The following is a 13,817-nucleotide window of genomic DNA, read 5'->3' as shown; positions in this document are numbered from 1 at the left end:
TCCCAGGTCATGAGGTAACCTCACATTAGCTTGTGGGGTCAAAGTGTAACCGTCTACCCATGACAGCCAATTATCTAACTATAGCTCTAATTTAGTTAAGATAGTGAAGAGGGAAAAAAATAACTGAAGCATGCTCACGGTTTTGTCAATTTAATGAGTAATTGTAATTTGCTTTAGAATAAAATCTTTATGGATGAAAAACAGGTTTCAGATTAAGAAACCTGTATTGTATGGCATATTAAAAATTTTCTAAGAGAGCAGATCTTATGGTGAGTGTTCTTACCACAAAATTTAATAATTAGGAAGGCAGGAGGAACCCTGGAGGTTATGGATATGTTTATAACATAGGTTGAGATGGATGGTTTCATGGGTATATATGTATCTCCAAGCTCCTCAGGGGTATACATTATATTTGCACAGCTTTTTATATGTAAAGGAGAGAGAGAGAATCAGAGAAGAAAACCCCTGTGGTCTGCTTTTTAATCCACTAATTAAACATACAGTCTTCTGGATTTACCTGAGGGGTCTGATTTAATCGAGTGATCTGCCGTATCATCTTGCTTGCCATCAGCCTAAAAAAATACAAGCCAGTCAAATACCACTTTTAAAATGTTATGTTATTCCACAGAAATGGCCTCTCCATTTCTAAATCAAGACCGACAGAGAACTTACCCACAGAAAACAGAATTAACTACAATAATGTTTTTTCTGTGCTCTAAATAGTGTCTGTTTATTTAGCCTGCTAAAGTGGGACTCCCTGGAAACCCCCGAGACCAAGAAGGAGAAGGGCTCATTGCTGAGGAACTCCTCCTTCAGGGCAGAAAGCCCCGAAAGAGAAACCCATTTATTTTCACGTTTGCAAATGCCAAAGCAGAAATCCACTGACAAGGAAAGTTCAGAGCATATTAACAACCACTACAAACTCCCTCTCTAACTTCCCCGCTGCTGTTCCCTCATGTGGGGCCATGTTTACTCCTCATTCCTAGAGGCTGGTCACCACAGCTTCTCCACTGTCACCATGAGCCCCTCTCAGGTAGCCCCGCCTTTCTCAGCTGTATCCGTGCCGACACCATCTCACAGACCACCCTGAGTCACCACTCCACAGGGTCCTGTCACAGGCACCATCACACATACCAGCATCTCTCATGTTCTCAGCAGCAGGCACTGTTCCGAGGGCTTGCCTTGTCCTCTCATTTTATCTACCCAACAACTCTCGGAAGTAGGTTCTAGCATTAGGCACGCTGTACAGTTGAAGTACGGAGAGTTTAACCTGCCCCAGGTCACACTGCCATAAAGGGGCAGGGAAAGGACTGTGTGTAGCCCTGGTCAGGGAGCCTCCGCAGCCTGTGCCTCTGTCTACTCACTATATTACAGCCTCTGATATTAGGTTAAATTCTTCCGTTTGGGGATCAAGACCGCACCATCAGGCCCTTCCTTGCTTGGGATCAGCGCTCTTCAAAATGCCCCGCTGTTCTGCTTAGGACCACACTCTCATTGTTCCCCTTCTGTTTCCTCCCTCTCCACTCCTAACCTCACCTTCTAGTTTTGTCCCTATGGTTGTTCTATGACTGATCTAAATCTCTGACCACTCTTGGAATTAATTGCATGTACTAGAGATTTTGTGCCTATTAACTTCATCTTATGAAAAGACTCTTCCTCGGGCACTTAAGGCCTGCCACCTACAAAAACCCCCAACTTTCCAGCATCATCTCGTCTCCCCTAAGGCTTCACAGTCATGTGTTGTCACAGTCATGTGTTGTCACAGACAACATGCTGGCCTCCCAACAGTCATATCTATTCACCCCACGGCCTTTGCTTATGCTATTCCTTCTCTCTCGGATCTCTTGCCCTGATCTGCCTTCAATCTCAGCCTTCTGGACTCTCACCCATCCTTAAAGTCCCATCCGAAATGCTTGTTTCTTTTGTTTCTTTATACCACCTTTCTGGGTCCTCATAACCACATGTCAAGTTTCTCTTGCCTTTTGCTCTTATATCGCTATTTCTCTTCACATTATTTTAGCTTTGCATGTTGAACAACTATTCTATAATGATGACTAAGACTGGATCTTCAGGTGTTCCATGGTATTTTGAGCTCTATTTCCTTAAATTAACGAAAAGCCCCTCAAGGGTAAAGCATCAAGCCCAGTGCCTGGCAATGGTGGGCCAAATGACCAAATTATTTCAAAAAGTATTATATGCCTTTGACCTCAGTATCATCCAGAAACCAGTAATTTTATGTCTCTCAGGTGGAACATCCTCACTATAGTGTATTTTTCCTTTCTAAGCCTAAGGGATCATTTGTGGCTCACCCCTTCAGACTTGCAGAATTTCCTGGGGATTACAGAGCAGAGTTTAATCAACTCATAACCATGAAAGTATTGCAAGACAGGATAATCGACATGCAGGTTCATTTTTTTAGGCATAGTCCAATCTGAAAAATACTCACAGTGAAGGCCAGATGGTCTGTTGCTAAACCAAAATCACCTATTTTGACATGGTCATCGGAATCTAAAAAAATGTTGACAGGCTTTAAATCCCGGTGAATCATTCCCTGATGGAAGAGAAAAAAGAACTGTTTCCCAAGCATAGTTTATAGTTTACCTGTTTCCTAATCTCAAAGGCCAACCTAATGTCAAGATGCAGAGGAGATCCTCTCCCTCAGACTGGTCCAGGCTGTTTTGGCCTCTGCACTGTCTCCTGACCGTCCTGCCAATGACCTTCCCAACATCTCCCAGTCTACCTGCTGGTGGTCCTGGAGGAGGTCAAACCCAAATTGTTCCCTGGGGGCATCCAAGGGCTCCCTCCACCGGGTTCCCAATCTCTCTGTGGAATCACAAAACGCTGCTGTATCAACCCTCAGCTGTATCCATGCCGAGAAGACACACACCATTTTCCTTCCTTCTCCTATTCTTCTCTTCACCCTATTCCCCTGCCTTATAAATTCTTGTTTTCTCCTCTCATCTGAATTGTGCCAACACTTCCAAGTACCAACTTGCCTTCAATGCCTTCCACAGCGAATCTAATTCAATCTGCATCCCTAGCACACACCTAAGTGCTCAATGATTAACTGTTACGTGAACTTGGCTTTCTCCCCTTCCTGATGGCAGCCTCATGATGCTTACTGTTTCAGGTACTATAATACAGGAAACAATTTAAAAAATAATAAAAACACCTTATGGTATCATCTTACTGTTACACGAAGATGAATTTGGGTTCCTTCAAAAAAAGAACAAGTCCCTCTCAAGTATGGGGTCTGTTATATGCTTGTGACTATTTGCATTTCTAGGTGTGGCAGAGCATAAGATACCCAGAAGATCATTAGCAGAAGCTGAGCAAATGAGATGTAGAGAAGAGTGCATGTGGGGCACAGTTCTAGGATCCCGGGAGATATCAAAGAGCTCCAATGGCTGTCATTAAAATTCATTTTGATTTCCAACCCTGCAAACCTTACTCCACCAACTCATTTATAAACTTAACATATGTAAATCACAGTCCTGGCTTTTCAGTATAAATATACAACAGTCTAAACATTTTAGATTAAAGAAAATTATGCAAAGGAAAAAAACACATGTACACTGCCCAATGCGGTAGATAATCCCATTTTTAAAATGTAAGCAGTGTTTCATCCTGAAGCTAAGTCCATTAGCATTTGCATTGTCATGACAATATCTAGCTTTATAAAATGACATTTTATACTATGTGGTGGGCTGTGTCTCCAGTCTCATCTCTACCCTTGTTAGATGACTTCTGGATTTCGCCATGGTCCTAGGAAGGACCGCAATAAGCCAAGTAGAATCAAATGACTGGGTCTGTATTCACCACACTCACTTTATTCTAAGTAACTGAAGTAACCACCCTTGCTTTTCGTGTATGTTGAAACATTTTTGCTTAATCCAGAGGTTGGAGAACTCTTTCTAAAGGGTCAGATAAATATCTTACACGTTACAGGCCTCACAGTCTCTGTCACAACTATTCAGCCCCACAGCTGTAACACAAACACAGCCATAGGCAATATGTAAACAAATGAGCATGGCCCTGTTTGAGTAAAACTTTATTGTGGACACTAAAACTTGAATTTCACAGAATTTTCATGTGTCATGGAATATTCTTCTTCTGATTTTTTTTTTTTTTTTTAAATAATCCTTTACACATGTAAAAGCTGGGCACCTTGGTGGCTCAGTTAGTTAAGTACTTGACTCTTGAGCTCAGCTCAGATCTTGATCTCAGGATTGTGAATTCAAGCCCTGCACTGGACTCCATGCTAGGTGTAGGAGTCTACTTAAAAAAAGAAAAAAAAAATGTAGGGGCGCCTGGGTGGCTCAGTGGTTAAGCGTCTGCCTTCAGCTCAGGTCATGATCCCAGGGTCCTGGGATGGAATTCCACTCCCTGCTTGGTGGGAAGCCTGATTCTACCTTCTCCTTCTGCCTCTTCTCCTCCCTGTGCTCTGTCTGTTAAATAAATAAATAACATCTTTTAACAAAAAAATTATAAAAGACATTCTTAGCTTACAGTTCATATAAAAGCAGATGGAGGTTGGATTTGACCCCATGGCCACAGTTTGCTGACCCCTGTCCTAACCCTCAATCTTTTCTTTGAACTCTGATACCTTATACTATATACATGTCTTTTGATATGTCTGACCTATAAAAATAAATTTCAATATACCCATAATTTTCCCTCTGTTTCTGTTTTTCTCTAATCTCACAATATTTTTTTTGTCATCAGTTTTATACAAGCATAAGTTTTCAGGTATGAAATGTTGTAAAGTTTACTTTCTCATGGATATATGCCAATCCATCCAGAATCTCTCGAAAAAGCCTCCAGAGTCTGACAGTGTCCAGATATAGCCCCTGGTCAATGGTGTCACGCAAAGTGCTCTTCTCACAGTACTCCATCTGGGGACAAGAACAAACCAGGCAGCATTTGATTGTATACGGTTTCAATTAAGGCAGACAATGGCGATTAACGTAATCTTCCATTTTAAAACATGTGCTGTGGATTTTAAGTACTTAAAGGCAAGGCTTAAATTTTTTTTTGAGGAAAGAATCCAACTATTTAAAAAAATTTGGGGGGGGGGGAGAGAGAGACATTATCACAGCACCTCAACATAACCCTTTTAATTTTTATTATCATTCATTAAAAAATAAGACTTGTTTAAAGTCCTTGTCATAAATGATTTCATTCTTTTTCAAATAATGAAAAAACTGAGAATTAAGTAAACTTGTTTCACATGACCATTTCCAAACCCAAATTTCCAAGAAAGGCTAATTAAAAATCTAACGACATCATGAGCCTTCCTCATTTGTACTTTGAACTAGTGACAGTGACCTTCAAGTCCAGAGTAAAATGCTGTAAATATCCAAACATCCAGGACAAGGGTCTTTCTCATCCCTTCTTAAATATTAATGGATCAGAAAACAATGCAGTATCATTTAAATCTTCAATCAGCATGTAGCCTTTGATTTATGCAACTGGCCTATGGGTTTCAAACCAGTGCTTCATGCTCTGAATAACCACCTCGAGATTCTGACTCATCGCTGAGCCCTCACGAGGGCTTGGGACTCTCAGACTGTGATCTTATCACACCTCCAGACACACCTCCCCTGCGTACCTCTGACTCATAACTGTCTAGAGACTGAACGCACAGAGTACAGACTTCAGTTAGTGGTTTAGAGGACAAATGCTTTATTCTGCGTGTGAGTGGTACATTGGCGATGTTTATATTAGGGAAAAATTAAAAGCAGCCACCTAATTAGTGTCTTTTGAAACATCTACTTGTCTGAGGCTTCCCTTCTGGAACACACTACTGCATCTGACATTTCAGATCTGCCTACTTACCGATAGGACTGCAAATACTAATAAGGCCCCACAGTCCTATTCACTTGGGGCAGAGGCAGAATGTTCCTCATGGGTCTGCAATTGTGCCTCTGCTAGCAGGGCTCACCAGGGTCTGGGACTCTGGCCCTCAGGCAGAGAAGTCTGCTTCCTTTTAGTAAAGCCCCATTGGAAGTGGCTTACCCAGGGTTCCTGTCACCCAGAGGTTCTAGGACTTTAGGCACTTGGCCTGAGGCTACCCTGGGGTTTCTTCTGCACATGCAGGATATGTCTGCATCACACCTTACTTGTCCAGATCCAGCTTGTTAGAGTGGAACTTCGGTACGTGCAAGTCTAGCGCTTACAGAACTCAGACATGGTTTTGTGACCTTAAAAGTGTTACTTTTCTTATTCTTCACAAGTCACTGAATAGCTAGATGGGCACAGAATGCAAAAGAAACTTGCCTGAGCTCCCACAGCTGTGACTGGGGGATCCAGAAGGAGAACTTACTCAGACTGAGTCCAGAGCCTGTACCCACCGCCCTATACCATCCCCTGCTATGGTACAGAAAACACGAGTTCAAGGCTGGGGGTCAGGGCGTCTGGGCTGCAACTATCTCCCCTCAATTCACCTTTGGCCGTGCCACTGATCCCTCCTCTGCCTTGTGTCTTGCTCTAGCCTCCCACAACATTCCCACCAGCGACCACCGGGAGGCGCTGTGTGAACGAGCGCGGCGCACAGGATCTCACCTGGATATACAGATAATGCACAGCTTCAACAACAGCTGATGGCTCACTTTCATGGCAACTGTTCTTCCCATTGCAGTCTTCATTCTAATCCAAGAGGAACACGGGAGAACTCAAAAAATGGGAACAGGGGGGCACCTGGGTGGCTGAGTGGGTTAAGCCTCTGCCTTTGGCTCAGGTCATGATCCCAGGGTCCTGGAATTGAGCCCTACATCAGGCTCTCTGTTTGGCGGGGAGCCTGCCCCTCCTTCCTGCCTCTCTGACTACTTGTGATCTCTCTCTCTCTCTGTCAAATAAATAAATAAATAAAATATTTAAAAAAAAAAATGGTAACACGATCATCACCCTCCTCAGGCTCTTTGTGCCCACCCTCACCCGACAGGCCAACATCCTATCGCCTCAGAGAGGAGGACCAAGCAGGACGCAGCCTCTGTCCTTTAGACACCACCAGCACTTCAAAGGCAACTGTGCTATTACCAGAATCTACTGTAGAGTTTACAGGTATGTCACTATATAGAATAATGATGGGGGAAAATAGGAAGTAGGTACCTATTACGGTTGTGTGATCGACAGAAAGATTCCAAGTCAACTGTTGTCTACAGGCTAGTATTTTAAAGGTTTCAGATGAAATGGAATACCTTTCTTTGATGGTAGGCTTACTTTGGGAAGAAGAGAGATCTATCTTCAGCTCAATCAACTTAAATGGGAAGATATTACTGAAAGGCACACTGCCCTCTGGGCAGTGCCACTGAGGAACCGGCACTCGGCTGCCACTCACTGTGACCGATCGTCCAGAATGCTTTTCCACTCTATTCTTCCCCTACAGGTCATTTCTAACTCTTGTGCCCCACCCCCTTTTTTAAAGTTCTTTTAGGGATGCCTGGGTGGCTCAGTTGGTTGAGCCTCTGCCTTGGGCTCAGGTCATGATCTCAGGGTTTGGGGATCAAGTCCCACATCGGGTTCCTAGCTCAACGGAGAACGTGCTTCTCCCTCTGCCTGCTGCTCCCCCTGATCGTGCTCTCCGACAAATAAAAACTTAAAAAAAAAAAAAAAGTTCTTTTATTCTTCTCATAAATGTATTTAAGCATTTCCCCTCAACACAACCACCTGGGGGAAAAGGATTGGCTAAGGAAAAAGCATTAGATCTTATTTGACGGTTTATGATTTAGTTTGTGGAAGCATTTTTCAACATTTTTCCTTTAGCAAAGAAAAAGAAAAGGCAGCTCTGTTCTGCAAACAGTCAAGTTCTACTCTTGAATCATTTATATACCCTGGAGATTATCTGTAGAAGACTGTTAATCTCTTGGAGGCTTCTACTCATCAATTAGAATGCTCATGGGATGTTGCCCTTAAGAAGCAAAACCAGGATTGTAAATTTGGTGCTCCTGTAATAATTAAACGTATAGCTAATGCTCAAATAAAAGCAGTAGGTTGTAATTTATATATTTTTTAAAGATTTTATTTATTTATTTGAAAGAGAGCGAGCACACAGAGTATGAGCAGGGGAGGGGCAGAGAGAGAAGCAGACTCCCCCCTGAGCAGGGAGCCAGATGTAGGGCTTGATCCTGGCACTGCAGGATCATGATCTGAGCCCAAGGCAGACACTTAACTGACGGAGTCAAGCAGATGCCTCTATAATTTATAAATTTAAACTAAGAAGACTTTAAGGTTCTTTTAATTTAAAAAAACATTTCTAAAAAATGCCAGAGAATGCATTCAAACCTCCTTCAAATCAATTTAGCTGCTTATCAGGGCCCACATGTAGACTTTTATCTACTACAAATGTACCCTTATAATGGCTTACAATTCTATTTTTATTCCTAGAAATGAAGTCGTGGCACTCTACCCCCTCTCATGGAAGTTTCCTCTGCATTAACAACGGCCAGTCCTAGTTGTCAGTGCCACGCAGCGGCGATCGGGGGCTCTGCTAGTCTGGGCAGAGGAGGATGCAGGACTGCGTGGGGTCCAAGGCCTCAAACGGTGTTTTTCAAAAGACTTTTCAGACCGTGACCCACATGAAGAAATATATTTTATATCATACCCAATTCACAGACTCATGTGAGACATGGTATACACACAGGTTACTTTTCCTAGTGTGATGCATGGTCTCCACTCTTCCCTACAGCACTAAAAATTAAATAAAGCTGGCTGCAGGCCTGAAAACCTCTTTCATTGCCGGTTCAGGATCATGACTCAGTGCTAAAACACTGTGCTAGACAGTAATCCAGATTAACTGGTCATAGAGACCAACATAACTCTAATAGGCTCTTTAATTACTTAAATCGATCCCTATCTCCAACCACATCAAGTTTCCCCAAATCTTCTAGGAAATGGTGTTCATTCAAAAAAGCAAGACAAAACAAAACCCAGCATGTCAATTTACTCCTCCCCTCTAAAAACAGGTATGTGTGGTTATGTGGACAATCTAAAATATAAGGCCCATGAATAATAAATTAAACTATCGTGTTTTAAAATTGATAATTTCTATATCGGCCTATTAGAGTGAGGCTTTACTGTTCCACCCAGGGTTTTTAACATCAAGCACTAGTTTTCTTACATGGCCATCCCTGAGAAAAAGGTGTAATTTCTATTTATATATTTACCTGATTCTGACTCTTACTGTTCTCATCTTCAAAGATGATATCGCTGTCAGAATCTGAAGCAGGTCTTAAAAAGAGAAACAGAGAAATACTAAAGAAATCAAATTCTCTGTTAGAATTCCACAGCTAAGAGTCATGATTGACTGTCTCTCACTGGACAGAATGAAATCAAACCAGGAAAAACAAGATGGATCAGGGTGTCTTCTGAGATGCACCAACTTTTAGGATCACAATTCCTGACTTGTCAGAACCGCAGTTGGCCCTATGTCAAGCTTCCAGGTTAGTTTTTAAATATCCCGGAGTTGGAAGCCCCTATCCAAAAGAATGCTCTTTTAAAAACTTGCTGTCAATGGTACTAAGAAGACGAAGTATTGAAAGGAATTTCTATTTATCCTTTCTTCGGGGCTTGGGTTTTAGAGCGCTTTTGAAGACGCCAACAGGGAATAAAACCTTTGGATTGAATCTGGTTCCCCTCTAAACACACAATTCTGCACTTCAACATGGTGACAGCCTGGGTTTCTAACTGAATCCCCTCTCCCGGGGCGTGGGCCTGGCACCCCCACGGGTGCTCTTACAGGAATGGTTGCCGGAACATGCCCTCGTGCTCGTCCTCGTCGTCGTCCTCATCGTCGTCGTCCTCCTCGTCGCTGCTGGAGCCCGGGCCGGCGGGCTGGAAGCGGGCGCTGGCCGAGCGCTCGCCCGACGTGCTCCACTCCACCGAGCTGAGGATGGGCGGGGGCGCGGCCGCCTCCACGCTGCCGGGGCCATTAGGCCCGCCGCAGCACACCGGCTGCTGGGACGGAGCTGGCGCATCCCATGTTTGGGGCCGTGAGTCCGAGTCCGAGTCCGGGGGCAGCATCGCCGAGCCCACCGGCCGCTCATATCTCTCAATCCAGGCATTGTAGTAGCGCACGATGTTCTCATGATGCAGGCGCGACAGCAGTGTCACCTCGCCCTTGATCCTGCGGAAGTGCCTGCTGGCCGGGTTGATGGGGATGCGCTTCACTGCGTAGCAGCAGCCATCCAGCTTGTTCTGCACCTGCCGTGGAGCACGGGAGAGGAAGGAAACAGGTGCCCGTCAGCTGCTATGAGCCTCGCGGACTGGTATTTGTAGCCCATGACCCCAAGCCGTCCCTGGGGAGCCCTGAATTCTCAGGGAGAAGCAACAGTTACTACAGTAGAGAGCCACATATTTTAGTCTCTTAAGCTGAACAAAGTCTTGACTGCCGAAATCCCTAGAAAACATCTCACCCCAAACAACATGTATATTTAGCTTAATTAGGACCTGGAGAGGGCGCCTAGGTGGCTCAGCAGATTAAGCGTCTGCCTTCCGCTCAGGTCATGATCCCAGGGCAGTGGGATTAAGCCCCACATAGGGCTCCTTGCTCAGCAGGAAGCCTGCTTCTCCCTCTTTCACTCCCCCTGCTTGTGTTCTCTCTCTCGCTGTGTCTCTGTCAAATAAATAAGCAAAATATTTTTTTTTAATGCTAATTATTGGGGTGCCTGGGTGGCTCAGTGGGTTAAGGCCTCTGCTTTCGGCTCAGGTCATGATCCCAGGGTCCTGGGATCGAGCCCCACATCGGGCTCTCTGCTCAGCACAGAGCCTGCTTCCTCCCCCCTGCCGGCCTGTCTCTCTGCCTACTTGTGATCTCTCTCTGTCAAATAAATAAATAAAATCTTCAAAAAAAAATTTTTTTTTTGTAAAATGCTAATTATTTTGAGGGCACCTGGGTGATACAGTTCCTTAAGTGAGGACTTTTGGTTTTCACTCAGGTCATCATCTCAGGGTTGTGAGCTCGAGACCTATGTGGGGCTCTATGCTCAGCAGGGAATCTGCTTGAGATTCTCTCTCTCCCTCTCCTTCTGCCCCTCCTACTTATGCTGTGTCTCCCTCTATGTCAAATAAATAAATCTTTAAAAATATACTAACTGGGGCACCTGGGGGGCTCAGTTGGTTAGGCAACTACCCTCGGCTCGGGTTGTGATCCTAGAGTCCCGGGATTGAGTCCTAAATGGGGCTCCTGCTCAGCGGGGAGTCTGCTTCTCCCTCTGACCTTTCCCCTCTCATGCTCTCTCTCTCTAATAAATAAAATAAAATAAATATTTAGAACATACCATCAGTCATAAATTTTTTAAAGATTAAATTAAATAAAATAGATCTTAAAAAAAATTTATGATTGATGGTATGTTTTAAGACCAGAACAATGTGATTAAGAACACAAAAAATAAAGACAAGAGAAAGTTTCAAAGTCTCCACATTCTGCATTAGAGACACTTTTTCTTGGGCAGTCACAGGATGCCACTCGGTTGACTGAAGTTAACTTTTACCAAATTTTGTTCAACAGAACATTCTGGACCCAAGGTGCAAGTCAACTGAAGTGATGAAAAGCAACCTCCCACGGGCAGAGGGAACAACCAGTTGATTATAAAATACAAAATAAAGCATCATTCTCATAGGTTCCAATTAGAATGAAAAGGGAGTACTATAAAATTGAGTTTCAGATTACTGTTGTGTGGGAACAGTGGTAAGAAATACGCTTTTGAGTAGAATAGATAGAAGTCTGAATGCTGGTTTCCTCTCTTATTGCATGGATGTAACCTCATACAAATTATGTAACTTCTCTGAAGGTCAGTAACCTCATTGGAAAAATGAGGATAATACTTATTTCATAACAATGTCACGAAACTGAAAGACAAGGTTTGTGAGCCATCTGGCACAGAACCTGAAATATGGAATGTGCTCCAAAAAGCTATGGCCCTGTGTTCTCTTTCTGCTACATCATTAATAGAGTAGGAAATAGTGGGAAGTCTTGACATTGCCTTTGACCTTGAGTCTCAGAACACATCATGAAGGCCTGGAGTCACTGACTGGGGTGTGGAGCTCACTACACTGCAACGTCCCAGGGATTCACTGATGACAGTGGAAAGGTGCCTGAACCATAATGGGGCCAAGTGCATAGGCAATGCCAGATGACTGAACAGAAATGCCCGACCCTAACCCAGAAAGAGAGATGGGAGTGTGAGGGCTGTAGCCTCTCAGAGGGAAAAAACACAGGAAAATTCAGGGGCTTAAATTACTAGTTGTTTTTATTATATGAGCCTTCTCATTATTTTTAAGTACTTGTAAGGAAATGGAGTTTGACACTGTCTCACATTCAAGGATGAAAACACAAACAAGTTAAAGGACTTGATCAAAATTATGGTGTGAGTTAAAGCAGTAACATATACATCAGTCACCCACTCCTCTGTACAGCACTGGGATCCTCTAATCAGGACTATCTGCCCACAGTAGGTCTCTTTAGCCATCTAACAATAATGTCTATACTTTCATGAAGAGAGTTGAAAATCTTCCATAATCCTCTAACTTCCTCTCAGCAAACTTAAGATTATCTTTCTGTCTCTGATTACCATAGAAAATCTTTTTATTTGGGGGAGTTGCTATAAAAGGACTTCCACAATAATCCCACTAACTCTCCCTAATAACACTCTCAAATCCTAAACAGGCATATGCCCTCTTGATGGTAGGCCATTTTATTCTGTGAGAGGTAACATGTCTTATATGGATTTAATAATACATGATTAGCCTGGACCTCCTGAGGTCAAAATACTTAAAATTACACAAGAACAGCTGAAATCTCTTTCTCAAGGGGCAGGTAATCATAAGTCACCCAAAGAGACCAGAAAGCAGAAGAGAAGACCTAATGATAGCATGCCTTCATAATGCACCACTCATTTTCTTTCTCAGTAACAGATGGAAAATAAAAGCCACTGAGACCATCTGGGGCCATTTCCTAGTGAGGTCCACCCTAGCTCTAACCTCGCAGTCCTTTAATCTACAGCACCTCTGAAAGAAAATGGGACAAAAAGGACAATTTGCTTTCTGAACCAAAGCACAGAAAGATAGTTTTCACACCAAGGGCTTGGCTCCACTTGAAGCCGGTGTAATTGTGGGGTTTTCATGTTAATGTGCATGTTAATGTGCTGCCTGGAGCAAGGGGGAGGAGATGATGTATGGTCACATGTCCACTGAGACTCAAAGTAAAGCCTTTAACTCTGCGAAGGTGATGAGCATTGTGGTTTCAAATGATCCTATGTATGTCTCTACCCGTGCTCAAAAGAGAGCTCTGAGTCTGCAGAAAGGGCCGGGGCACAACTCTGTAGCTCACCTTGATGACAGCTCCAAAGGCTCCTTTGCCGAGAAGCTGTAGTTCTTCAAACTCAATGAAATACCGGGAGAACTGTCTCTGGGTCTCAGTGAAGAATGCTGCGCTGGGTAGCTGCTTCCTAGGAATAACAGTCTCAACATAATCCTGTCCTCCAGAATCTGAGATAAAACGAGAGGCAACAAGGCATGAGAAAAATAGCAAGAGGTGCAGAACTCAACAACAAAGCCGGCGCTGGAAGGAGGCGACCCAACCCGTAGTTAGAACAGGGACCTCCCACCCAGCACAGACCCTTCAAGCCTTTTCTTCACCTGGTTCTCCTTCAAGGAGGTAGAACATACAGTAGGTGCTGAGTGAGATCTCCAGTAAGGGAATGACTGCACAGGAGAGCCAGAACCCAACCAGCTCTACTGGGGTTCCTTAATCTGTTCGTGAGTAGCAACAGGGAAATCTAGTTCCATGGCAAGAAGGTGACAGGACACGAAGGGTACCC

General features: G+C 43.7%; 1 protein-coding gene across 6 annotated transcripts in view; it reads right to left on the bottom strand.

Moving 5' to 3' along the window:
• EIF2AK4 (eukaryotic translation initiation factor 2 alpha kinase 4) overlaps positions 1–13,817 on the bottom strand; it is a 107,839-nt gene that overhangs the window by 44,146 nt on the left and 49,876 nt on the right. For all 6 annotated transcript variants that reach the window (XM_013055406.2, XM_004751077.3, XM_004751078.3 and 3 more), the window contains 7 exons: positions 13,328–13,485; positions 9,737–10,200; positions 9,165–9,228; positions 6,565–6,648; positions 4,773–4,895; positions 2,447–2,551; positions 518–572 (listed from right to left, as the gene is read on the bottom strand). In XM_013055406.2, the coding sequence (XP_012910860.1) occupies positions 518–572; positions 2,447–2,551; positions 4,773–4,895; positions 6,565–6,648; positions 9,165–9,228; positions 9,737–10,200; positions 13,328–13,485 (1,053 nt within the window). The remainder of the gene's footprint in view (positions 1–517; positions 573–2,446; positions 2,552–4,772; positions 4,896–6,564; positions 6,649–9,164; positions 9,229–9,736; positions 10,201–13,327; positions 13,486–13,817) is intronic.

The sequence above is a fragment of the Mustela putorius genome, unplaced genomic scaffold (genome assembly GCF_011764305.1).
Source record: "Mustela putorius furo isolate JIRA1106 unplaced genomic scaffold, ASM1176430v1.1 tig00003898_pilon_pilon_pilon, whole genome shotgun sequence".
NCBI classification, from domain to species: domain Eukaryota; kingdom Metazoa; phylum Chordata; class Mammalia; order Carnivora; family Mustelidae; genus Mustela; species Mustela putorius.
The sequence above is the reverse complement of the archived record's forward strand: the minus strand, read 5'-3'. Positions and strand labels throughout refer to the sequence as shown.